The 27,010-nt window shown below is 46.8% G+C and overlaps 1 protein-coding gene across 10 annotated transcripts in view; it reads right to left on the bottom strand.

Moving 5' to 3' along the window:
* The window catches only part of LOC144603394 (anoctamin-4-like), a 70,039-nt gene that overhangs the window by 26,121 nt on the left and 16,908 nt on the right, over positions 1-27,010 (bottom strand). For 3 of the 10 annotated variants that reach the window (XM_078416561.1, XM_078416562.1, XM_078416558.1), the window contains exons 1-11: positions 22,652-22,801; positions 18,467-18,652; positions 14,821-14,957; positions 13,594-13,752; positions 12,277-12,377; positions 10,954-10,998; positions 6,512-6,643; positions 5,500-5,606; positions 3,963-4,018; positions 2,872-2,993; positions 1,242-1,376 (exon numbers count right to left, since the gene is read on the bottom strand). In XM_078416561.1, the coding sequence (XP_078272687.1) occupies positions 1,242-1,376; positions 2,872-2,993; positions 3,963-4,018; positions 5,500-5,606; positions 6,512-6,643; positions 10,954-10,998; positions 12,277-12,377; positions 13,594-13,752; positions 14,821-14,957; positions 18,467-18,650 (1,178 nt within the window). In that variant the 5' untranslated portion in view covers positions 18,651-18,652; positions 22,652-22,801. Of the gene's footprint in view, positions 1-1,241; positions 1,377-2,871; positions 2,994-3,962; positions 4,019-5,499; positions 5,607-6,511; positions 6,644-10,953; positions 11,097-12,276; positions 12,378-13,593; positions 13,753-14,820; positions 14,958-18,466; positions 18,653-22,119; positions 22,274-22,651; positions 22,802-27,010 lie in introns of those variants that run through there. The other 7 variants (XM_078416557.1, XM_078416556.1, XM_078416565.1 and 4 more) reach the window with 5 other exon arrangements.

Here is a 27,010-nt window from a genome sequence, read left to right on the forward strand (position 1 = left end):
GGCTCTTCAACCCACTGAGTCTACGCTGATCCACGATCATCTAGTACACTAGCACTATCCGACACACTGGGGACAATTTACAGAAGCCAATTAACCTACAAACTTGCACGTCAGTGGAGTGTGGGCCACAATTTAAGAATAAGGGGTAGGCCATTTAGAACAGAGATGAGGAAAAACTTTTTCAGTCAGAGAGTTGTGAATCTGTGGAATTCTCTGCCTCAGAGGGCAGTGGAGGCCAATTCTCTGAATACATTCAAGAGAGAGCTAGATAGAGCTCTTAAGGATAGCGGAGTCAGGGAGTATGGGGAGAAAGCAGGAACGGGGTACTGATTGAGAATGATCAGCCATGATCACATTGAATGGCGGTGCTGGCTCGAAGGGCCGAATGGCCTACTCCTGCACCTATTGTCTATTGAAAGTGGAGCACGCGGAGAAAATCCACGTGGTCACAGGGAGAACATACAAATTCCACACAGTCAGCACTTGAAGTCAGGAACTAACCTGGGTCTCTGATGCTGTAACTCTACCCCTGCGCCACTTTGCCACCCTACTCGCTCCCACATGCTCATTCACGCCCAACGACTCTCCGACACACGCCCACAATAGAAGCAACCTGCGGCAGAACGTCTAAATGGCAACAGTGGAGGGTGATGGGGAAAGTCGGCGGCTGTGAACGGTCCACGTCCCACATCCCGTGCCCCCTGAAAGCGCCCAATATTCCCGGGACCAGATTGGGAAGTGGGACACGGTGACCACGGGGAAGGGAGGCAGAGGGATGGCTGATGGAGGCCACGGTCAGCACATTTACGGTGGTCACGGGTCCAACTCCCTCATTCTCCCTTACGATAATCTGGGCAGAGTCACAGAGCAGTACAGAAGGGAAACAGGTCCTTCAGTCTACTTTTGTTGTCAGGCAACTAAACCATCCTATCAGCAACTCGAGAGCATTCTCCATCTACCTGATTGAAGACCCTCAGACTATCTTTGATCGGACTTTATCTTGCACTAAACGTTATTCACATTATTCGCTTTATTGTGCAACTGTACGCTGTGGACGGCAAGATTGTCATCATGTATTGTCTTTCCGCTGACACGTTAGCACGCAACAATAGCTTCCCACTGTACGTCAGTACACGTGGCAGTAAACTAAACTTCCAGTGGCGATGGAAGGCCAGAACCCTGCCATCCTTAGCCTGGATGAGCCGAATGGCCTATTTTGCTCCTACAGCTCATGTTCTTACCTGACTTGGCACTGTTCCACTGTGAGGACTCCGTAGAGGAACACCATTAAACCGACAGCCGCGGCTGGGAAGAGCATTCCGGTGTACCAGCCCAGCCAGGCAAAGTAGAGACCATTCTTCTCCCCAAAATAACGCCTATGAAGCAAACAGCCAGTCAACAAGGGAGAGTCGTACAGCGTGGAAACAAGCCCTTCAACCCAACCTGCCCATGCTGACTAATACGCCCCATCTACACTCGTCCCACCTGCCCGCGTTTGGCCCATGTCCCTCTAGTCTAAACCATTCCTATTCATGTACCTGTCCAAATGTTTTATTAAACATTGTGATAGTACCTGCCTCAACTGCCTCCTCTGGCAGCGCGTTTCATACACCCACCATCCTTGGTGTGAAGGGGTTGCCCCTCAGGTTCCTATTCAGTCTTCCATCCCCCCCCCTTAATCTTTAAAGGCTGACAACCTCTGACAGTGAACGTCCAGTGACAGCACACCAACAGTTTCAACGATGAGATGATGGCCAGTGAACCTGGGGAATGGGGAGGGTGGATTTACCTTACGGTTACTGTTACTTCACTGTGGTTGTGAGATCACGCAAGCTTTGGATAGATTGGCCTTCATTAGTCAGGGTATCGAGTATAGAAGGTAGCACATTATGTTACAGTTGTACAAGATGTTGGTGAGACTGCACTTGGAGCATTGTATTCAGTTTTGGTCACCCTGCTTTGGGAAAGAGTGCAGAGAAGATTTATGAAGATGTTGCCAAGACCCGAGGGCCTGAGCAATAGGGAGAGGTTGTGCAGGCTGGGACTTCAATTCTTGGAGTGCAGGAGGATAGAGGTATGTAAAATCATGAGGGGAATATATAGGGTGAATGCATCAGATTGGAAATAAAATTCCAGAGGTCATAGGTTTAAGGTGAGATGGGAAAGATTAAATAAGAACCCGAGGGACATCTTTTATCGGCACAAAGAGTGGTGGGTATATGGAACGAGCTGCTGGAGGAGGTAGTTGAGGCAAGTACACTAACAACACTTAACAGGTATTTGGACAGGTACATGGATAGGAAAAGTTTAGAAGGATATGGGGCAAACAGGTGTAGCTTAGATGGGGCATCTTGATTGGCATGGATGGCAAGACTCCATGGTGTGTTTCTTTTGTTGACAAAAAGGTGGCGGTATGCAGATTAAAAATGATATTTATCATCCTTTTTTTCAATCAATATTTCCTCCTTGTGTTTTGATTTGTGACCAATTTCTGATTTTCTAAATTGATAATGAAAATGTACAGAATCGCAGGGAAAGACTAAACATATGACTAAAATAACACACACTGGAATTTGAAACACTTGTTCGAGGTGCGGGTGCCTTGCGGGGAGCACAGGGGTCTGACGACAGCCGGCCTTTGCCCCTACAATGCTTCAAAAGTGATAGGAGCAGAATGGTGCCATTCGGCCCATCAAGCCTACTCCGCCACTCAATCATGGCTGATCTATCTCTCCCCATTCAACCTCATTGTCCTGCCTTCTCCCCATAGCCCCTGACGCCTGTATTCATCAAGAATCTATCTATTTCCGTACTAAAAATATCCATTGACTTGGCCTCCACAGCCCCCTGACAGAATAGTGCCGGACTCACCGAATGAGGTCAAGAGGCTGGAATTTGTACCACACCCCCCACCAGGCCCAACACTCATAGAGCAGATGCCGGTGATTCATGGCTCCGTGGTTCTTGACCGACTTCTTGCTTATGTAACTTCCCTGAAGCAAAGACAAATTAAGTCACAATAAGTCCTCTCTGCCTTGGAACGTGGGAGGATTAGGGTTGATCTTATAGAGGTGAGCAAAATCAGTAGATTAATAGATTGGGGAGAGTCTCTTGTCCAGAGCAGGGGAATCAAGAACCAGAGGGTATAGGTTTGAGGTGAGGGGGGAAAGATTTATTAAGAACACGAGAGGTAACATTTTCACACAGAGGGTGGTGGGTGTATGGAATGAGCTGCTGGAGGAGGTAGTTGAGGCAGGTACTATCGCAACATTTATGAAACATTTAGACAGGTACACGAATAGGCCAGGTTTAGAGGGATATGGTCCAAACACAGGCAGGTGGGAGTGGTGTAGGTGGGACATGTTGACTGGTGTGGGCAAGGTTCCACACTGTATGACTATGTCATGGGGGTGACAAAGTTGTAGAGTTGCCGCCTCAGAGCACCAGTGATCTGAGTTCAATCCTGACTACAGGTGCTGTCTGTACAGAGTTTGTACATTCTCCCTGTGTCCTTTTGGGTTTTCTCCGGGTGCTCCGGTTTCCTCCCACATTCCTTAGACGTGCGGGTTCGTAGGTTAATTGGCTTCGGTGAAGATTGGAAGTTGTCCCTAGTGTGTAGGATAGTGCTAGTGTAGTTTATTAGTTTACAAGAGAGTGGTGGGTATATGGAACGAGCTAACAGTGGAGGTTGTTGAGGCAGGTACTAACAGCATTTAACAGACATTCAGACAGGTACATGGATAGGAAAGGTTTAGTGGGATATGGACAAAATATGGGCAAGTTGGAACTAGTGCACATGGGACAAGTTGGTCGTGTAGGCATGTTGGGAAGAAGAGTCTGTTTCCGTGCTGTATGACCCTTTGGCATATCTCCCTTGTTCAAGGCAAACCTGGTATTTGAAACAGCATGTTTACAGGGAGAGTCACAGGCAGGATCGAGTCACAACGTTAGTTCGCGTTTACCTCATGAAGGGGGAAGGCTGCTTCATAGGTGCCGTTGCCAAGTAAAGAATGGAGACCTAAAGAAAAGAAACGTCAGTACAGCTCATTTGGCTTAAAACACACTTGCAGCACTTGCTTGCATCAATACTGCGGCACTCCTGGAGAGGGAACCTGTTGTTAATATATATGTGGTGGGTATTGCACACCGCAGGCAGCGAAGCCTGCCATATCTCCAGAACCGGCCCTGAACTGAGGACACAGATCAGAGGCTGGTCCATAGGGTGTTAGGGCCCACAGTCAGAAACATTGGTGGAAATGTTAAAGACTAAAGAGGGCATACATAGCCCTCAAAATCAGAGGGGAAAAGTTTAACAAAGATGTGCAGTCCTAGTTTTTGTGGTTCCAGTGCGTGCCTGGAACACGCTGCAAGGGATGGTGGTGAAGGCAGATACATTACTGGCATTTAAGAGGCTTTTAGATAGGTTCATGGACATGCAGCGAATGGATGACGTGCAGGAAGAGGAGATTAGTTTAACTTGGCATCATGATTGACACAGAGTCTTTTTCCAAGGGTAGGGAAATCAAGAACTAGAGGGCACAGGTTTAAAGATTTAGTCGGAACCCGAGGGGAAACATTTTCAGACATAGGGTGCTGTGTATGTGGGATGAGCTGTCGGAGAAGGTAGTTGAAGCAGATACTATAAAAAACATTCAAAAGACATTTGGACAGGTACATGTGTAGGAAAGAATTGCAGATGCTAGTTTAAATCGAAGGTAGACACAAAATGCTGGAGGAACTCAGCAGGACAGCAAGATGCTGCCTGTCCCGCTGAGTTACTCCAGCATTTTGTGTGCACAGGTACATGGATAGGAAAGGTTTAGAGGGATATGGACCAAATGCAGACAAATGGGCCCAACTTTAATGGAGTACCTTGGTTGGCATTGATGCGTCAGGCCGAAGGGTCTGTTTCTGTGCTGTAGGACCATGAAAGAACACTTACAGGTGAAGATTGGTTGTCTGGTGGATGTTGAAGAGGTCATGGTATACAATCCCAACCATAAAGCCAACATTTCTATTATGAGCCATAGATGTAATGCACAATGTTTGCAGTCCTATGTATTACCTCTCCCTGTTCTTGCCCCATCCCAACAGCAGAGGTAGATCACACAGTAGGTTACCATGAAGAACGGGCTGTTATATAGACAAAAGGCTGGCAAGGAGGAAATGCGGCTAAACTTTTAAATAGGTTTGTATTGAAAAAGGTAGGAATGGTTAGAGGACAATGGGCCGAATATAGACAAATGGGACATGCCCAGGAGGTCCAATTTAAATTCCATTTGGAATATTTTGGAGGATCAAGAACCAAGGACAACTTTGTCAGCATGGACAATGTGGTCCGAAGGGCCTGTTTCTGTGCTGTTTAACTCTATGACTCTATCCATGGCAAGTGACATTTCATAGTAACCGCCAGCTCCTCCCAACACATCCATAGGCTCATTGCCCTGATAAAATGGTAAGCAATGGCACACACACCGAGAGAGAACCAAATTGACGTACCCACTTTACTCTTCCCCTCTTCGTATTTAACTCTCTGCAGGATGTTGTGAACAATCCTACTCCTTGTGGAGTTATTGAAGAAAGTTTCGGTGTTGTTTATGATGAAGCTGAAACGAGATGGAACGGGGTTACCTTTCGCTTCCCCATCGCTGTGTTCAGTTACATGCAGATGTTGGTTGCCAACCCCCTGATTCAGCTGGTGCCTGCATCTGGAATGTCTGCTGAATAAACCCCAGAGAGTGGCTCCATCACTCCACGCATGCCACGATGCCCATGCATTGGCAGGGTCAACACTCAAAAGTCCACTCCTTTGGTGCTAGCTTTGCAACCTTAAGTGTGATTACAGTTTAGTTCAGAGATACAGCATGAAAACAGGCCCTTCGGCCCAACTTGCCCCTGCCAAACCAGATGCCCCATCTCCACTAGTCCCACCTGCCTATGTTTGAACCAGGTCCCTCTAAACCTTTCCTATGGTAATAGGAAATGGTAATATTTCCTTGACAGTCAACTAAACTATCCATGCACCCTGGTTCGATTCTGACCACGGCCGCTGTCTGTACAGTGCTTGCAAGTTCTTCCTGTGACTTGTGGGTTTCCTCTGAGTGCTCCGGTTTCCTCCCACATTCCAAAGACGTGCAGGTTTGTAGGTTAAGTGGCCTCTGTAAATTGTCCCTGCTGTGTAGGATGCAAAAATGGGTAACATAGAACTAATGTGGTCCTGATTCAAAACATCACCTATTCCTTTTCTCCGGAGATACTGCCTGACCCACTGAGGTACTCCAGCTTTTCGTATCCAATGTGAATGGGTGATCGTTGTGGACTCGGTGGGCCAAAGGACCTGCTTCCATGTTGCATCACCAAACCACAAGCCAAACTACAAGCCAAACTACAAGCCAAACTACAAGCCAAACTACAAGCCAAACTACAAGCCAAACTACAAGCCAAACTACAAGCCAAACATCCATCCACCCCTTTGAGAATACTCAGAGCTTTTGACAAAAGTGAAGCTTACTGGTGCATTCTCTGCTGGCTAAAGGGAGCAGTGTAGCAGTCAGTGTCCTCCAGGTCTGGCAATATATCCCTGTCCAGCCTCATGGGCTTCCTAGGAAACCACTTTCGGAACTTCTTCAACCGTTTCTCCATCCTGTGGAAAGCATGGGAGGAATTGTTAGTGATTAAACAGCAATCCTGGCAGCTTGGAGCATTGGTCACCGCACAATCAAAAGGATCCGGCCATGCTCTCATCTCGCTGCTACCATCGGGAGGAAGGCAGTTGAGGCAGGCACTATCGCATCGTTTAAGAAACATTTAAACAGGTACATGGATAAGACATGTTTAGAGGGATATGGGCTAAATGCAGGCAGGTGGAGGTGGGACATGTTGGCCAGTGTAGGCAAGTTGGGCCGTAGGGCCTGTTTCCATGCTGTAAGACTCAATGACGCAAAGGTAGTAAAATAGTGACCTCCACGTTCAAGAACAGCTTCTTCCCAACAACCATTAGGCTCTTAAACACTGCACACTAACCTCAGCAACTATGACTTACCACAGACTTTGTTTTGGCTGCACTAGACTTTGGTTTTTGCACTTATAATGGTCTGGATATCTGGTGTTAGTAATTGTTAATTTATTATACTATTGATTAATTTATATTTCTTCGTGTGATATTGCTTTTATCGGCTGGTTAAGCCGCAGCAAGTAAGAATTACATTGTTCCTTTGGCGGTACACATGACAATTAAACACTGTTGACATGCTTGTGCGGAGAGGGTGAGGAGGAGATTCACCAGCGCCTTGCCTGGAGAGGGACATTTCAGATACTAGAGAGACTGATGGAGGGAGCTACAAGAGACAGCAGCTCTCCTATTTGTTTTATGGATATTTCCTATGGTAATACAGCCTGTCACACCTCAGTCACTAGTCTATTGTCACATGTATCGAGGTACAGTGAAAAGCTTTTGTTGCGTGCTAACCAGTCAGCGGAAAGACAATACATGATTACAACTGAGCCATCCACAGTGTAGAGATACATGATAAAGGGAATATCATGAATAACAGCAAGTGCAAGATAAAGTCAGTAAAGTCCGATCAAAAATAGCCCGAAGGGCTCCAATTAGGTACATAATAGTTCAGGACTGCTCTCCGGTTGATGGTAGGATGGTTCTGTTGCCTGATAACAGCTGGGAAGAAACTGTCCCTGGATCTGGAGATGTGGGTTTTCACACTTTTTTACCTTTTGCCTGATGGGAGAGGGGAGAAGAGGGAGTGGCCAGGGTGTGACTCGTCCTTGATTATGCCTGTGGCCTTGCCGAGGCAGAGTGAGGTGCAATTGGAGTCAATGGAATGGAGGTTAGTTTGTGCGATGGTCTGGGCTGCGTCCACAATTCTCTGTGATTTCTTGCGGTCTTGGATGGAGATATTCCCAAACCATGCATTCCGATAAAAAGCTTTCTACCGAGCACAACACATCCATCGTTAGAACAGTGCCTGCAATTCAGGAGACCTCCGTTGGCTGTCGGACGTTTGGGGACATCCAGAGGTAAAAGGTGCTGCAAAGCCTCTTACAGAAGATGCAGCCCTCACCAAAGAAACACTGAGATATGGTCCACACAGCTCCCCCTGCTCATCCCTCTCAAAGTGCAAATTGTTGGCGAGACCACACGGAGTATTATACACAGTTCTGGTCGCCCAGTAGGACATCTACACATGGCCTGGCCAAGCCAACCCCTGCAACTCATCGCCAGGGCAACGGGCCTTCATGGCCAAGACTCAGAACTTTTTTTTAAACTTCAGACTTGAAGGGAATGAGGGGCCTGGATAAGTTAATAAGTCATAGGAGCAGAATTCGGCCATTCAGCCCATCGAGTCTATTCGCCATTCAATCATGGCTGATCTATCTCTCTCTCTCAACCCCATTCTCCTGCCTTCTTCCTGTAACCCCTGTCAAGAACCTGTCAATCGCCACCATAAAAATATCCAATGATGACCTCCACACTGACTGTGACAATGAATTCCAGATTCACCACCCTATGGATAAAGAAATTCCACCTCATCTTCTTTCTAAAGCCTCATCCTTTTATTCTGAGGCTGTGCCCTCTGGTCCTAGACACTCCTACTAGTGGAAAAATCCTCTCCACATCCACTCTATCCAGGTCTTTCACTATTTGGTAAGTTTCAATGAGATCTACCCTCTTCTGTCTAAACTCCAGCGGGTACAGGCCCAGAGCCATCAAACGCTTGTTAGGGGTATAGAGGCAGGTGAATGGGGTTGAGAGGGAAAGAAAGATCAGCCATGATTGAATGGCAGAGTAGCCTCAATGGGCCGAATGGCCTAATTCTACTCCAATGGCTTATAAACTACAAGATGGTGCTCAAGACGTGGCGACTCTTGTGTACCGAGTCAGTGTGATCTACCATCTTACACTCTTGTACTTAGTAAGATTGTGCCTAATGTATAGTAGGATTGTAACCGAACTGCGTGCAAGGAAAGAATTTCATTATACTTGGGTTCACGTGACAGTAACGATCCATTGAATGATTGAGCCCAGTTATTGGAAGAATGTCATTCCTTTGGAAAGCAGCGACAAGGGATTCATCAGGATGTAATCAGGACCGGAGGGCTTGTGTTACAAGGGGAGTTGGTTAGGGTGGGGCTGTTTTCCCTGGAGTGTACGAGGCTGAGGGGTGACCTTGCAGAAGTTTATAACATCATGAAGGGTGTAGATAAAGTGAATGTTCACCATCTTTCTACAAGGGCAGGCGAATCTAATACCAGAGAGCCCAAGTTTAGGATGAGAGGGGAAAGATTTATCAGAGGTGAGAGATACACCTTTTCTGCATAGAAAGTGAATAAACTGCCAAATGCATGGATAGAAAAGGTTTATGAGGATATGGACCAAACGCAGGTAAATAGGACCAGTGCAGGTATGGATGAATTGGGCTGAAGGGCCTGTTCCCATGCGGTATGACTCCATGTCTCTAAACTACTAAAGGGTGACCTCCAGTGACCCAAGGATGTTTTTGCATGACCTGCAATAATAAAACCACTGCCAGCTTCCATTATAGGGGTATTTCCGGCTTTACTGGTGGGGGGAATGGGTACTTGCTGATACATGTTTGGAAGACAAATAGAGCAGACTCGATGGGTTGAATGGCCTAATTCTGCTATGTCCTGGGATCCTAGAGGTAGAACACATACAGTAAACCGGAAAGCAGTCAGGAAAGTTGATGAACAGAGATAGAGAGATTCATGTCCATTGATTTCAGGAGAGGCTGATGCAGAAGGCATGTGGCATGCTTGCCTTCATAGGTCAGATGCACAGAACATAAGAGTCAGAGTCATGCAGCAGGGAAAAAGGCCCTTCATCCAATTCATCCATGTCGACCAAGATGACCTAGGCGGGTCAGATTGGCTCATACATATCTTTCTAAATCTTTCCTATCTGTGTACCTGTCCAAATATATTTTATGCGTTGTCATTGTACCTGCCTCAACTACCTACTCTGAAATACTGGTTTGGAGTACTGTGTGCAGTTCTAGTCACCCTGCTGCAGGAAGGATGACATTCAGTTGGAACGGGTACAGAAGGATGTTACCGGCTTGCGGGCTTGAGTTATAGGGATGAATTGGATTGGCTGGGACTTCTTTAAATTGGAGAGTAGGACGCTGAGAGGTGACCTTAATGATCATGTGGGGCACGGATACAGTGAACGCTCAAAGTCTTTCTCAAAGGGTAGAGGATTCTAAAATTAGAGGGCACAGGCTTAAGGTGAGAGAGGAGAGATTTAAGAGGGATCTCAGGGACAACATTTCACTCAGAGGGTAGTCTGTATCTGGAACGAGCTGCCAGAGCGAGCTATGGAGGTGGATATAATTATGACTTTAAAAAAAACACTTGGATAGATGTATGGGGGCCCAGAATGTCAAAGATAGACAGAGAGTGCTGGAGTAACAGTGGTTCAGGCACCATCTCTGGAGAAAAAAAGATGGGTGACATTTTGGGTTGGGACCCTACTTCAGACTGACTTTCAGTATGGAGACAGGTTCTAACCCAAAACGTCATAAGTTCATAAGTGATAGGAACAGAATTAGGTCATTTGGCCCATCAATTCCTACTCAGCCATTCAATCATGGCTGATCTCTCTTTCCCACCTACCACCGCCTTCTCCCCATTACCCCTGACACCCATACTAATCAACTAGTCAGCCGTCCTTTTTCTCCAGAGATGCTGCCTGACCTGCTAAGTTACTCTCCAGCACTTTGTGTCTATCTTTGGTACAAACCAGCGTCTGCAGTTCGTTGTCTACGTTTAGCCCAGTATGCCGACTTGGTTGGCATGGACAAGGTGGGGCCAAATGGCCAGTTTCCGTACTGTACAGCTCGTTGACTCCGAGAGGAGAGAGGGACATGCTGGCAGTTCATGCAGAGCTGGGTTGAGGCAATGCTTGGAGGCACCAACCTGCTCATGAGCTTGTAGCGCCGATGCAGGTAATAGATTTTTCTCCTGGAAGAACAGCAAAAATGAAGCCAGTCGAGAAGAAAACCCATCGTCAGTTACAGTATGAACTAGCAAGGAAGGAAAGGGAGATTGAAGATATAAACCTGCAAGAGGTAGAGAAGAAAGACTAAAAGGAGAGATTAAGAGATCAAACACAAAACAGCTCAAAAAGACACAGGAACAGAGGAGACCAGCACACAGCTCACCAACATCAAAGCACCTTTATCATTCACATCACCTTTCCAGTGATCCACATTTAAAAGAGATAGAAAATTTAAAAACTGCATCCGAAAGAGAATTAAAAATACGTGAAACATTTACTAGGTTCAAGAACAGCTTGTTCCCAACAGCCATCAGGCTCTTGAACACTGTACAACACGAACCTCAGCAACTGTGATCTTCCGTGGACTGTGTCTTTGGTTGCACTACAGACTTTAGTTTTGCACTACTATGGCTACCTCGTACTACTGATCAGTAATTTATTGCATTTATTATCATTATATATTATCTGTGTGTTAATGCGTTTATGGGCCTGTTCAGCTGCAGCAAGCAAGAATTGTAGAGTTCCATTGATGGTACCTGTGATAATCAAACACTCTCAATACCCAGCAGGTCAGGTAGCGTCCGTGAAAAGGGAAACAGTTGTTGTTTTAGGTCCTAGATCCTTTGATGGAATTTCTAACAAGGGTCCAGGACCCTGGATGTTAAAGCAAAAGCTTCTCTATCCACAGATGCTGACCGACCTGCCGAGTGTTTCCTGCATTTTTAGTTTCTATTTCAAGAGCTCCTTCAGATTATTGAGAGATTGATACAGGAGAGATGGTAACAAATAGGGCAACGAGCACATGCACATTGGTATTCTTCATCTGTCGATTCTCCCAAGCATTTGAAACGTCACCTGCTCCAACATAACTCCTCACACCTTGACCAGGAAGATCTTTATCAAATCAATTGGTCAGTTACTGCATCTTCTCCACTCCAAACTCCAATGTTCTGGGACTCTGCTCTAAATGAGTTGTTTAATGCATTGTCTCTGTCTAATATTTCCTCGGGCGGAATGCAACTGGGAAAGGTCAAACTACTGCGGGGTTTGAAAGGGTAAAGCCGTCACACACGGAGGAGGCTGCACTTGACCTGTGGGACCTGGAGCACCAAATGAACATTCTCAACGTTGCTCCCCACAGGTAGCAGCGGCCCAAAATCACTCTGACATTATGTCTGGGTCAAACGTACAGAAATAAAACCATCCAACAGATAGTGTGGGGAAAGCCGTCTGTAGCTTACCTGAAGGGCATCCGTATATTCATTAATTCTGCGTATTTACAAAGAACCTCCCATGGGGCATGTAACTTCACAAATATTGTATCATCATTGGTTATTGATGCCTGCAAAAATAAAGGACAACAAGCACGGAAAAAAAGTATTGAATGAGTCTTTGAATAATGGTTCATCCAAATAAAACAATCATCTCTTATTAGTAACTTGCACTTTGCTTCACGATAGCTCCTCCCTATTCTCGGTGGGGAAAGTTTAGTTTCGGGGTACAGCAATGGAAACAGGCCTCTTCGGCCCATCGAGTCAACGCAATTATCCGTTCACACTAGTTCCACGTTATCCCACTTTCTCATCCACTGCCTGCACACAAGGGTTTTTTTTACAGAGACCAATCAACCTACAAACCTTTGGGATGTGGGAGAAACTGGAACACCCGGAGGAAACCCAGGTAGTCACAGAGAGAACATGCAGCCTCCACACAGACAGCACCCAAGGTCAGGGTCATGCTGTGAGGCAGCAGCTCTAACAGTTGTGCCAGAAGGCTTCGTGAATGTACAATGCAGCGAAGATTTACGAGGATGTTACCAGGATTTGAGGGCATGAGCTACAGTGAGAAGTTGATCAGGCTAGGACTATTCCTTGGAGCACCGGAGGATGAGGGGTGATCTTACAGAGGTGTATAAAAATCTTGAGGGGAATAGATAAGGTAACCTCCTCTTCTTTCTGCAGCTGCCTCACGCTGGATCCAATGCATGCATCCACACAGATGCGTTTCCCATGGCTGTCATGGGCCTCCTCCATTGTCATAGTAAGGGCCAGCGCAAATTGGAGGAACAGCATCTCATATTTCGCTTGGGCAGTTTACACCCCAGCGGTATGAACATTGACTTCTCTAACTTCAGATAGTTCCTCTGTCCCTCTCTTTCCCCTCCCCTTCCCAGTTCTCCCACTGTCTTCCTGCCTCCAACTACATCCTATCTTTGTCCCGCCCCCTCCCCTGACATCAGTCTGAAGAAGGGTCTCGACCCGAAACGTCACCCATTCCTTCTCTCCCGAGATGCTGCCTGAGCCGCTGAGTTACTCCAGCATTTTGTGTCTACCTTCGATTTGAACCAGCATCTGCAGTTATTTTCCTACACGTTTCCCACGACTGATCATCACAGTAGATCCAGCAATGACTGTGGCGCCAGAATTAAAGGGTGAGGGACCAGAGGACTCCGAGATGTTCCTGGAATCTTCAGGTTCGATCTTTGCCCGGGTTGACTGATAAACAATCAGGTACAAGACGTTAGAGAGACGGGATGCCGATGGAGACAGCCAACCTACCTCCTTCTCAATTTGCAGCCCTTCCGCCCGCAGATTCCTCTCAAACATCTCCCGCTTCTCCGCGAGTAAATTGGACTTCCGGTAGACCAGGATGTAGTCAATATGACACTTGCCATCTCTGAAGAACAAGCCTTTCCCATTATTCTCGTTGGCACCATCCTGCAGATGAACAAAACACGTGAATGCGCACAGTTCTACAGCGCAGTGGGAGCCAGTCGGCCCATCGTGTCTATGCTAGCCCTTCGAGAGATCTGCCCAGTCAGTTTCCCTCCTCTGCTGGCTCCCCATTGCCTGTAAAGTTTGCCTTTTCTTTTCATCCATGTCACCAGATATGGAGACATACGGTACGGAAACAGGCCTCTTTGGCCCAACTCGACTTGACTTGACTCGTCCATGCCGACCAAGATGTCCCATCTGTGCTCAATCGTGCTTTCAGAAAACATTTGCAAAACATAGTGAAATTATATTTGAGTCGCCTGATTTGGCGTAATTTCTGACCTCGGTTCACCCACATTTAGCCCATATTCCTCTAACCCTTTCCTGTCAATGTACCTGCCTAAATGTTGTTGTTGTACCTGCCTCAACTCAGCTCATTCCATATACCCATCGAGTGAAAAGGTTGCCACGCAGGTTCCTATGATATCCTGCCCCACTCATCTTAAACCTCTGGCTCTTAATTCCCCTTCCCGGGGTAAAATACTCAGCCCATTCACCCGGTCTATTCCTCTCATAATGTTCTGCATCTGGAGAGATGCTGCTGGCTCTGCTGCAGTGAGGGGTCGGGTAGATGGGGAGTGAAATGTAGAACCAGGAGGAAGTAGAGAGGGATGTGAGGGGTGGGAGATGAGTGGATGGAGGGGGGAATAGGTAGTTGGAGATGGGAGCAGGGAGAGCAGGAAGATCTATGTGAGGTCGGTGGGGTGGGATCTGGGAAGAGGTTTGATGGGAAGGGTGGGCTCTCACCTGAAATTGGAAAAGTCAATGTTTTTTTTCAACTGCAGCCTCTTGCATCTCCAATAAAACTAAACTGTCTTTAAGGCTCCCACCCACAACCAGTCATGCCCATTCCACACAACCCAGCACCCAACAGACCCCACACCTCTACGGAACACGACAACATTTACACTCGGTAGCAAGGGCCGTCCGCAGTTCCCAGTGAGCTCACGTTGCTGGCTTCTAAACATCATTGGACACATGCATCTGCATCGAGAGTTGAAGTCCCCTCACCTCTGTGCCTAACTCTAGCCTTTTGGCATCGCCAGAGGCACTGGAATAACTGCCGGGGCGAAGCAGAGAGTCGTCGTCTTTCGAAGGACTATCCCTGCCTTCAGAATCGCCCAGGTAAACATTAACGTCTCGAGCCACTGCAACAAAGGACGGATGAGAGTCAGGGTCCAGAGATGAGAGGACTGGAGGTGGAGAGAGCAGAGACCAAGAACGATGCTCCAGATTCTGTGTACAGACAGCGCGCGCCTCAATACAGCACGGCTTTAAATACTTCGTGAAAGTTGCCAAAGTGCAAGACCCGCGATTGGACGTATTCAACCTTTAGATAAATGGACGATAGACAAAATGCTGGAGCAACTCAGCGGGTCAGGCTGCATCTCTGGAGAAAAGGAACGGGGTCAGAACTCTTCTTCAGACCAGAAGTATCACCTATCCATATTCTCCATGGATGTTGTCTGACAAGCCAAGTTACTCCAGCACTTTGTGTCTATCCTCAGTGTAAGCCAGCATCTGCAGTTCCTTCCTACATCTTTTGCTAAATGGATTTGCCATAATTTCTAATTATCAAGATACCAAGAACTGCAGATGCTGGAATCCTGAGCAAAGCACAAAAGTGCTGGAGTAATTCAGTCGGACAGGCAGCATCTCGGGAGAGAAGGGATGGGTGATATTTTGAGTCGAGACACTTCTTCAGACCTCCAGAGTCAATTTGATTTCTGTTTAAGTGCTGTTACAAATCCACCTTACTTTTTGTACTTTTGAAACACAGGGTATCATATCATATATATACAGCCGGAAACAGGCCTTTTCGGCCCTCCAAGTCCGTGCCGCCCAGCGATCCCCGTACATTAACACTATCCTACACCCACTAGGGACAATTTTTACATTTACCCAGCCAATTAACCTACATACCTGTACGTCTTTTATGATGATCCTGGCAAAACGAGGTTGTTGGAAAAATATTCAAACCATATTTTTGTACAAACTGATTAAAACAATGTTTAAAAATAAAAATTTAAAACATTTTTAAAAAAGGCGGCATGGTGGAGCAGCGGTAGAGTTGCTGCCTGACACCAACAGAGACCCAGGTTCGATCCCAACTACCGGTGCTTGCCTGTACAGAGTCTGTACGTTCTCCCCGTGATCTGCATGGGTTTCCCCCCGGTAAGCACTAGTTTCCTCCCACACTCCAGTGTGTATACGATTGTGTTAGTGTGCAGGGATCGCTGGTCGGCGCGGACTCAGTGGGCCGAAGGGCCTGTTTCCACACTATATCTCTAAATTAAACTAAACCACTTATTAGTGTTCTCGAGAGATGCTGCCTGACCCGTTCAGTTATTCCTTGGTAAACCAGCACCTGCAGTTCCTCATTACTGCTGTACAATTACATTCATTGCCCTAGGGTAGGGGCATCTAAAACTAGAGAGCATAGGATTAAGGTAGAAGAGGTTTTTCAGAGTGCTGCCTGGATTGGAGGGCATTAGCTACAAGAAGAGGCTCAACATGCTCGATTTATTTTCTCTGGAGCATCACAAGCTGAGAGGCGACCGGATGGAAGCATATAAAATTATAAGCCATCGATAGGGTAGATATTCAGAACCTCTTTCCCCAAGGTGAAAGTCAAAGACTGGAGGGCATGGTCTTAAGGTGAGAAGGGAAGGTTTAAAGATGTGCGGAACATTTTTTTAAATTTTACACACAGTGACTGGTGGGCGCCCAGAACATGCTGCCAGGGATGGTGAGGGAGGCAGATGTGACAGTGACATTGTAGAGACTTCCACAACTAGTGTATGGGGATCGCTGGTTGGTGTGGACACAGTGGGCCGAATGGCCTGTTTCCGTGCTGTATCTCTAAACAAACAGTTTCTGCTGCCTCAGAGCAACCAGTGTTCAATTCTGACCTCGGGTACCATCTGTGTGGAGTTTGCACTTTAAAAAAAGAGATACAACATGGAAACTGGCCTTTCAGCCCATGCCGACCAAAAAAATTACCCGTTCACACTAGTTCCATGTTATCCCACTTTCACACCCACTCCCTATACACTAGCAGCAATTTACAGAGGGCAATTAATCTACAAACCCATGGAAGGAAACCGGAGCACCCAGAGGGAACCCACATGATCACTCAGCAATCTCAGCAACCCTGCAAGTTCAATGATTTATTCAGAGATTCAGTGAGAAGCTTGTTCTGCTCTCCTGTCATGTCATACCATGAACAGTTTAATTGATCCTCCTCTGGAACAGCACGCAGAGAGCCCTTCAAACCAACTTGCCCACACCGACCAACATGTCCCATCTACACTCGTCCCACCTGCCTGCTCTTGGCCCATATCCCTCTAAACCCATCCTATCCATGTACCTGTCCAAATGCCTGTTAAATGTTATTAACTACCTCCTCTGGCATACACCCACTGTGTGAAAAGCAAAGTGGAGTTTTGTTTTTTTGGATTTAAACCAAGGTTGCTTAAAACAAACATGAATCTTCATATCCTGAAATGTTCAGCTCAGAATTTGATGAAGACAGTGTGATGTGCTCACTTCACCAAGGCATCTGAAACAATCTAATGATTAGACTTGTCATCTCACTGTGAAAAATAAAAAGGGCAATCAAATTATGGAAAGATTCCATGATTCAAGGAGGCATCCGGAGCAATGTCGTCGGCTTAGTTTAGTTTTGAGATACAGCGCGGAAACAGGCCCTTCGGCCCACCGAGTCTGTGCCAGCCAGCGATCCCCACACACAAATACTATCCTACACACACTAGGGACAATTTTACGTTTATACCAAGCCAATTAACCTACAAACCTGTACGTCTTTGGAGTGTGGGAGGAAACCAGAGCTTCCCGGAGAAAACCCACGCAGGTCATGGGGAGAACATACAAACTCCGTACAGACAAGCACCCATAGTCAGGATCGAACCTGGGTCTCTGGTGCTGTAAGGCAGCGACTCTACCGCTGCGCCATCATGCTGCCCTGGGTTCATGAGACCAGGACCTCCCGTGCTATTTTAAGGGGAGCAGACAAAGCTACAGCGAAGGTCGCAAGATGACTGACGGAATGCTCCATTTGGTGTACACCCCCACAATCTATGCACACAATCATAAACCCATCAACAATTCCATTACATCCACACAGAGGTGCCGCAAATGTTATTGCGCGTGTGTAGAAGGAACTGTAGATGCTGGTTTACATCAAAGATGGACACAAAATGCTGGAGTAACTCAGGTCAGGCAGCGTCTATGGAGAAAAGGAATAGGTGACATTTTGAATGGGGTCCTTTCTTTAGACCGGCATCAGGCATAGGTCTGAGCTGGTGTTGTCCTGATCTTCATTGACCGCATTTGGACAGGTACATTGATAGGATAGGTGTTAGAGGGACATGGGCCAAACTCCACCTTAAATATACCCATTGATTTGGCCTCCACGTGGTCACGGGGAGAACATGCAGTCTTCATGCAGGCAGCACCCGTGGTCAGGAGTGAACCTGGATCACTGAGAGGCAGCATCTCTACTGCTGCACCACTGTGCTGCTCTCGCACCATTCTCCCAGGTGCAGAGAGAATAGTCCCACCCTCTCCAGCCCGACCCTGGAGCCGAGACACCTCATCTCAGCAGTCACTCTACGCAGCGGCCCCATTCACTGACCTGGAGTTGGTCTGGTGACCGTATACTCAAGCGAAGCCATTGAGGAGCCGTCGAGGGTTACAGAGCTGGAGACCGGAGACAGCGCAGAGTTCCTGTACAAGCGGGGGTTGCGTTGATAGCTAGACACGATTCTTCGGTGATAAACCTGAACACAGTTTTCTGCCCCATGAATAGGTACGCTCATTCCTGGAAGAAAGCACGCACATTGCTTTGGCTCGATCCGACGGAACGTCGAGAGAAACAGTGGTTACGAATAAAAGACAGAATAAATGGCAGATGCTGGAATCTTGAGCAAAAGACAAAGTGCTGGAGGGACTCAGCAGGTCGGTCAGCACCTGTGGAGGGAACGTACAGATGACGTTTTGGGTCTGAGCCCTTCTTCAGACTGATGTAGGTTTAGACCCAAAACGTTCTCTGTCCATTTCCTCCATGTTTGCTGCCTGACCTGCTGAGTTCCTCCAACACACTTTGTGCTTTGCTTATGAATAAATATTAATTACGAGTGAGTAATGGGATTGTGGTGGACTTACTGTGAGGCAGGGAGTGGAGCATAGTACACCCCTCCACGCACAAGATGTTCTCACACTCAAAACATCCCTCGTAACCAACTACAAAGACCAGATGCTGGACACTGGGTTTTTAAGCTTACCCCCTCTAGTCTTAGAATCCTCCACCCTGGGGAAAAGACTGTGAAGGTTCATTTAATCCATGGCCCTCTTGATCTTGTACACTTCAATAAGGTCACCCCTCAGCCTCCTACATTCCAATGAAAAATGCCTCTGCCGATCCAACCGCTCCCCATAGCTCAAGCCTGCCAGCCCAGGGAACATCCACACGCTTCCCAACTTAGTGACGTCATTAAAGATTATTCAGAGAACGCTGCATAAACAGAATCCAATTTATTTTTCAGGACACCCACGCTCGAGTTGCAGCCACAGGCTGACTCAGCATTAATGTTGCTCATTTCTGCCCACCAACCAATTAAACGGCCTTCAATAAAAGTCAGATAACAAAGCCATAGATGGGGAATAGCCTCAGTTAAACAGGGCGAGGAGGGGCAAAAGATAGATAGGAGGGGCAAGGCCAGTCATTGTCTCACAGCAGCAGGGGGAAGCCAGACCTTACTGTATATGGGCGGGAGACCCGTTAAAACCCAAATCATGGCTCCAAACGCCAAACTCTTCACTCAGAGCCGAGCTTTGTGGAGACACCGAGATTGCGGATGCAGGAATCTTGAGCAAAGCACAAAGTGCTGGAGAAACTCAGCGGGTCAGGCAGCATCAGTGGAGGGAATGGAAAGACAACATGTTGGGTTGGGACGCTTCTGCAAACTGATTTGGGGGGGGGGGAGGACAAAGAGGTGAGACAGGACAATGCCTGGCAAATAATAGGTGGATACAGGCAAGGGGGGAGGGGGGGGGGTGATTGGCAAATGGTCAATCAAGCACAGTATGGGCAAGGTGGGCCAAAATGCCTCTTTCCATGCTGTAAACATCTAGCCACAGTGACCCTTCAGCACATGAAGAATTTCAGTGCTCCCTTGTTAGTACATATGGCAATTAAACACTCTTCTCTGGATGTGTGGGAAGGAACTGCAGATGTTGGTTTACATCAAAGATAGACACAAAATGTTAGAGTAACTCAGCGGGACAGGCAGCATCTCTGGATAGAAGGAATGGGTGATGTTTCGGGTCGAGACCCGGGTCAAGTCAGAAGAAGGGTCTCGAACCCGAAACGTCACCCATTCTTTCTATCCAGAGATGCTGCCTGTCCCGCTGAGTCACTCCAGCATTTTGGGTCACTCTTCTCTTGACACTTGGTGACATTTTTGCAGACAATGGCAGACAAGCCTCCGTCTCTGCCTGAAGGAGGACTCAAGATCAGGCCAGCGAACAGACCTTACAGCAAGGTGTGGCTTTAGTGGTGGTTCAGTCATCTGCACCCCACCATCCAGCCTCAGTACAAAAGCAACCTTTCCAATTGAAGGTACACTGTGTGCTGGAGTTACTCAGCGGGTCAGGCAGCATCTCTGGGGAACATGGATAGGTGACTTTTCAGGTCGGGACTGTTCTTCGGAATTCAGTCCCGAAATATAGCCTATCGATGTTCGCCAGAGATGCTGCCTGATCCACTGAGTTACTCCAGCATTTTGTGTCTTCTTTTGTTAACCAGCATCTGCAGTTCCTTATTTCTTCTTTACAAATGATGACAGTGCATTAATCGAACAAACGTTGTTGTTGATTGGCATGACCATATGCTCTAGGAGAAGAATTAGGCCATTCAGCCCATCAAGTCTACTCTACCATTCAATCATGGCTGATCAATCTTTCCCTCTCAACCCCATTCTCCTGCCTTCTCTCCATAAGTCCTGACACCCTTACTAATCAAGAATCGGTCAATCTCCACCTAAAAAATATCAATTGACAGCCTCCACAGCCTTCTGTGGCAATGAATTCCACAGATTCACCACCCTCTGACTAAAGAAATTCCTCATTTCCTTTTTAAAAGGTATGTCCTTTTATTCTGAGACTACAGCCTCTGGTCCTAGACTCTCCCGCTCGTGGAAACATCCTCTCCACATCCACTCTATCCAGGCCTTTCACTATTTGGTAAGTTTCAATGAGGTCCCCCCTCATCCTTCTAAATTCCAGCGAGTACAGGCCTAGTGCCATCAAATCCTCATCATATGTTAACCCAATCATTCCTGAGATAATTCCCGTTAACCTCCTCTAGACCCTCTCCAACACCAGCACATCCTCAGATAAGGTGCACAAAACTGCTTACAATACTCCGAATGCAGTCTGACCCGTGCCTTTTAATGTCTCAGCACTAAATCCCTGTTTCTTTTGTATTCTCGTCCTCTCAAAATAAATGCTAGCATTGCATTTGCCTTCCTTACTACCGATTTGACTTGCAAATTAACTATTTGGGAATCTTGCACCAGCACACCCAAGTCCCTTTGCACCTGCGCATGTGGCCCTTGATGGCGAGCTCACTTGACCAGCCACCTTCTTTAAAGATGCTCTTCCAATAAACACACCACAGCATTGCAGTGAAATTCATCAAACCTACCACCTCCATGTTTCAGCCAGAGGCAGGTGAAGGCCATTCAGCCCACAAAGCCTGTCCCACAATAGAATGAGAGACATGGTAGGTCCAACCTGCGGTCCTCACCAGTTAACTTTGGTAGACTTTCATCAGCCAACCTACAGATTTAAAAAAATCTACAATTGACCGATAAACAATTGCTTTACACAAAACAGTCTGACAATCGAGAGCACCTTGTAGTGGAAGTCCTGGCTGATTTCCTGGCCAAACCCCAGACCTGCCAAACAACAGAAATTCTCCCTGCTTAATCAATCAGCTCTTTTAAATAACCCACTAATTTTTACGTTCGAGGAATACAGAGTCGTAGATTCAATGCAGTCAGAGCTGAACAGCGCAGAACCAGGCCCTGGCTACAGTGCTGACCAACGTGCCATACTGGGCTAGTCCTCTAAACCCTTCCTATCCATATATCTGTCCAAATGCCTTTTAAAATAGTTATAATTGTATCAGCTTCAATAGCTTCCTCTGGCTGCTCGTTCCAGATACAGACTGCCCTCTGAGTGAAAGAAATGCCCAAGGTCCCTCTTAAATCTCTCCCCTCTTACCTTAAGTGTGTGCCCTCTAATTTTAGAATCCTCTACCCTGGGGAAAAAGACTGTGAGCATCCACTTTATCCATGCCCCTCATGATCTTGTACACCTCAATAAGGTCACCCCCTCAGCTTCCTACACTCTAAAGAAAAAGTCCCAGCCCATCCAACCTCTCCCTGCAACTCAAGCCCAGGACAGGTAAGGTACCATCCTAGTGAATCTCTGCACCCTTTCCAGCTTAATGACATCCTTAATTACAATCTTCTGAAACATCAGATTACAAATGTAGACTAATCAACCAATTAACAGTTGTAAAGTAAATGTACCAAAATGCTTAAAAATAATCTGTTTTTTTTCTCTACATAAATCAAGGCATTTGTGTAAAATAAATTCTCCCCTTGCCAACCTATGCAAAATTCAAACACTGGGTCCGAATCCCGAGACAGTATAATATAAATTACAGCATCGAGTCGTCAGCTTGGTATAACATTGTTAAAACGTTACTGCAAAACCAAGCCCGTTGCAACAACAACACGATATACTCAACAATGGAAGAGTCTCTCTCACACACGCTCCTGTTCGGTGATGATTCGGTGTTTGCCCGGAGCCTGCAAGCGCTGCAATGTACTGCACTGCGCCACGATGTCTTCTATGTGTGCAACTGTGTGCCGGACGGTGATCCTTGCAAGATCGGCTCAGTGGGGGAGGTGTGAATGAGGTATTTTTTTGTTTTGGCACGGCCAGTTAAATTGATAGGCCTGCAAGTAGTTGTCAGTGAGTGTATCACAGCGCAGAGCGACCCTGGAGCTTTTGAAGAGGGAGGGAGAGGGAGGAGGGGGGGGGATATCCTGATCACAATGTTCGATGAGAGGAACGACAATGTAGATGAGGGGAGGGGGAGATATTAATCAGAGATGGCCGATTCCTATTTGTATTAAAATAGGAGAGCTGGGGTTTAAAAGTTTTTTCAACCCTTCCGCCAATAATTTAAAGACTGGTAAGATGCAGAATACAAAGTGCTGGAGAAACTCAGCGGGTCAGGCAGCATCTGTAGAGGGATGAGACAGGCGACGTTTCGGGTTTGTTCATTCCCCCCCTCAGATGCTGCCTGACCCGCTGAGTTCTTCCAGCACCATGTTTGGGTCAACATGACCACATCTTCACATTCCTCCTGCCTCCGTTGTAGAATGCCATGGGGGTATTCAAAAGCAAAATAATAGGTCATTTTTTTGCAAATAAACAGAAGACAAATTTTAATCAAAAGCTTATTTTAAAAAGTGCCGTTTAGATCAGGTGTGATGTCATCACCAACTGACCATTGACTAAGCAGAGTCACATACCAGGGAAACAGGCCCTTCGGCCCAACTAGTCCATCCGAACCCCATCTATGCTAGTCCCATTCGCCTGTATTTGGCCTACGTCCCTCTAAACCTTTCCTATCCATGTACCTCTACAAGTAGCTGTTAAATGTTGTTATTTGTACCTGCCTCAGCTACCTCTTCCGGCAGTTTGTTCCATACACCCACCACCCTCTATGTGAAAACATTGCCCCCTCAGGTCCCTATTAAATCTTTCCCCTCCCACCTTAAACTTATGTTCCCTGGTTCTTTATTCCGTTACTCTGGGTAAAAGACTGTGCATTCACCCTACCCATTACCCCGATGATTTTATGCACCCCTACATGTTCACCCCTCAGCCTCCTGCACTCCAAGGAGTAAAGTACTAGCCTGCACAACCTCTTTCTGCAGCTCAGGCCCTTGAGTCCTGGCAACATCCTCGTAAATCTTCGTGCACTCTTTCCATCTTAATGGCTTGATGATTTGATTTCTTTTTGAGAGTCATAGACAAAGATAATAGAGCGGAGCAAGATAGACCACTCCGTCAAAATCACCTATACTGAAGTGTAGTCCGCAAAGGAGCCATTTTAGTAAGCAAAACCCGCCGTCCGTCATGCCTCTCGCAGTGTAATCAGTGTTTTGGGGGAACAGTATGTGTGATGATACCATAAAAATGCAGAATATATCTCATCTATCAATGTACAGATTTTTGTTATTTTTCTTTAAAAATATTTCTGCATTTTTCTGCCTACTAAAATAGTGCCATGACATACTACGGTTTTTAGGGTCGAGTGGTCTATCTTGCTCCTCTAGTATCTTTGATCATAGAGTAGTACAGTACGGACTCAGGTCCTTCGGTCCACCTTGTCCATGCCAACCATCCTGCTTGTGAATAGGTTGCCCCTCTGGTCACCTTTTAAATAGTTTCTCCCTCATCTTAAAGCTGTGCCCTGGAGTTGTTGATTCCCCTACCCTGGGGAAAACTTTGTAAGAAAATAACTGCAGATGCTGGTACAAATCGAAGGTATTTATTTCACAAAACGCTGGAGTAACTCAGCAGGTCAGGCAGCATCTCAGGAGAGAAGGAATGGGTGACGTTTCAGGTCGAGACCCTTCTTCAGACCCGAAACGTCACCCATTCCTTCTCTCCTGAGATGCCGCCTGACCTGCTGAGTTACTCCAGCATTTTGTGAAATAAATACCTGGGGAAAACTTTGGCTCATCATCTTATCCATGCCAGAGACAAGTGAATGCAGGCTCTGATATTGTTGGTCCTATGGAAATATTAAATATTAGACGATATAGCTTTAAGGTGAGAGGGCAAAGTTTCAAGGAGATGTGTGGGGCAGGTTTATTTACAGAGGGTGATGAGTGCCTAGAATGCGCTGCCAGGGGTGGTAGTGGAGGCATACGATAGCGGTATTTAAGAGGCATCTGGACAGGTGAGATGTAGGGAAAGGAGGGACATGGGTATGTAGGGAACGGAGGGACATGGATCGCCTGCAGACAGATAAAAGTTGGTTTTGGCATCAGACACTGCGGGTCAAAGGGCCTGTTCTTGTGTTGCACAGTTCTATGTTCTGTACTCTATGTATGGTCTATGGGGCACTGGTTCCACCCAGTTAATCCACACCAGGATTTGCGGCTCATCTCTTTGTTACCATGACTATCCCGTTCTCCCCTCCTGCGCCAGTCCACATCTCCTGCCATTCACCGCCAGCCCTCGCTGTGGGCATCAGTTCTCCAACGAAGGGAAGCACAGGTTAACGAAGATTAAAACTCAATTGGCCAAAAGTCAGAGCTGATCTTAAATTGTCAAAAGGTTGTTTTGTCCAATATTTCACAACAGATTTATTATATACATCATCCATCCATCCTCTCCCTCTTCTCTCCTTACCTGACACTCTTTTGCCTCCTTTTCACCTCCAGCCTTTGTCACTCACTCCACCCATCTGCAAACACCCCCCTCCCCCACCCCCACACCACACCTGTGTCCAGCAATCACTTGCCAGGCTGTGCAGATAAGATGTGGAAACCTGGTCTGCTAAAGCATCTGCATTTGGTGCCACAGATTACATCGGCAAGACCAAGGAGAGACAATTGCGCTTGGTCCACCTGGACCTGTTGGATCTCCTGGTTGCTGACTCCCCTTCCCATTCCACAGTTTAAGAATAAGGGGTAGGCCATTTAGAACGGAGATGAGGAAAAACTTTTTCAGTCAGAGAGTTGTAAATCTGTGGAATTCATTGCCTCAGAAGGCAGTGGAGGCCAATTCTCTGAATGCATTCACGAGAGAGCTAGATAGAACTCTTAAGGATAGCGGAGTCAGGGGGTATGGGGAGAAGGCAGGAATGGGATACTGATTGAGAATGATCAGCCATGATCACATTGAATGGTGGTGCTGGCTCGAAGGGCCGAATGGCCTCCTCCTGCACCTATTGTCTATTACTGACCTTTCTTGCCAGAACCAGGCCCTTCCATTGCCAGAGTGAGGCCACACGCAAACTAGAGGAACAGCTCCTCAAATTCTGCTTGGGTAACTTCCAACCCAAAAGGATGAACATTGAATTCTCCAATTTTAGGTAACAAACCCCCACCCACTCCGAGTTCCCACCACTCTTTTCCAGCTTTCTCCCCCTTCCTACTCCATCAGTCCGAAGAAGGGTCCCAACCTGAAACGCCGCCTGTCCATTCATTCCTCAGATGCTGCCTGATCCCCTGAGATCCTCCAGCACTTTGTGTTTAGCTCCAGATTCCAGCGTCTGCAGTTCCTTGTGTCTCCAATCTATTTTTTTGCTGACCACTTGGGCTCTGGTTCTGAAGAGGGGACCTGACCCACAATGTCAACTATTCCTTTTCTCCAGAGATGCTGCCTGACCCGCTGGGTTAATCCAGCGCTGTGTGTCTTTCTTTGATAGAAACCAGAATCTGCAGTTCCTTCCGACACATTTTGTGGGCTCTGGTTTAGTTCTACCCCAGTCTGCGAGTGTCCTCGTCTTTAAAGGAATGCTCAACTGGGCCAAGAATTGTTGGGTTTGTGTGGACTTGCACCTTGGGTAGTGCTGGCCCACACATCACGATATGACTGCAGCAACATTCACTGGTGGAAGGAATGGTTTCCCTTCTGCTGAATCGGTGCCAATGGTTTCAGCTGATGTCATTCTCTGCCACTCCACACAGCAGAAACCTGATCTCTGCAGGAAAGCCCTGTCCATTTGTGAATAAATCTATTGTGAAACATTGGACAAACAACCTTCTCACAAATTAAGATCAGCTCTGACACTTGGCCAAGTGCGGTTTAACCTTCTTCAACCCATTCAATGTCCAAAGTGTCTGAGCAGAATAGGTCAATGGGTTAACAAGAGGGTAGATCAGTGCTTCATCAATAGGTCAATTGGTATTTGATGGCCCTAAACACAAACATAGAACAGCAGAGCACAGGAACAAGCCCTTCAGCCCACAATATCTGTGCTGAACACGATGCAGAGTTAAACTAATAAATACATAAGTGATAGGAGCAGAATTAGGCCATTCGGTCCATCATCTACTCTGCCATTCAATCATGGCTG

Source organism: Rhinoraja longicauda, chromosome 20 (genome assembly GCF_053455715.1).
Source record: "Rhinoraja longicauda isolate Sanriku21f chromosome 20, sRhiLon1.1, whole genome shotgun sequence".
NCBI classification, from domain to species: domain Eukaryota; kingdom Metazoa; phylum Chordata; class Chondrichthyes; order Rajiformes; family Arhynchobatidae; genus Rhinoraja; species Rhinoraja longicauda.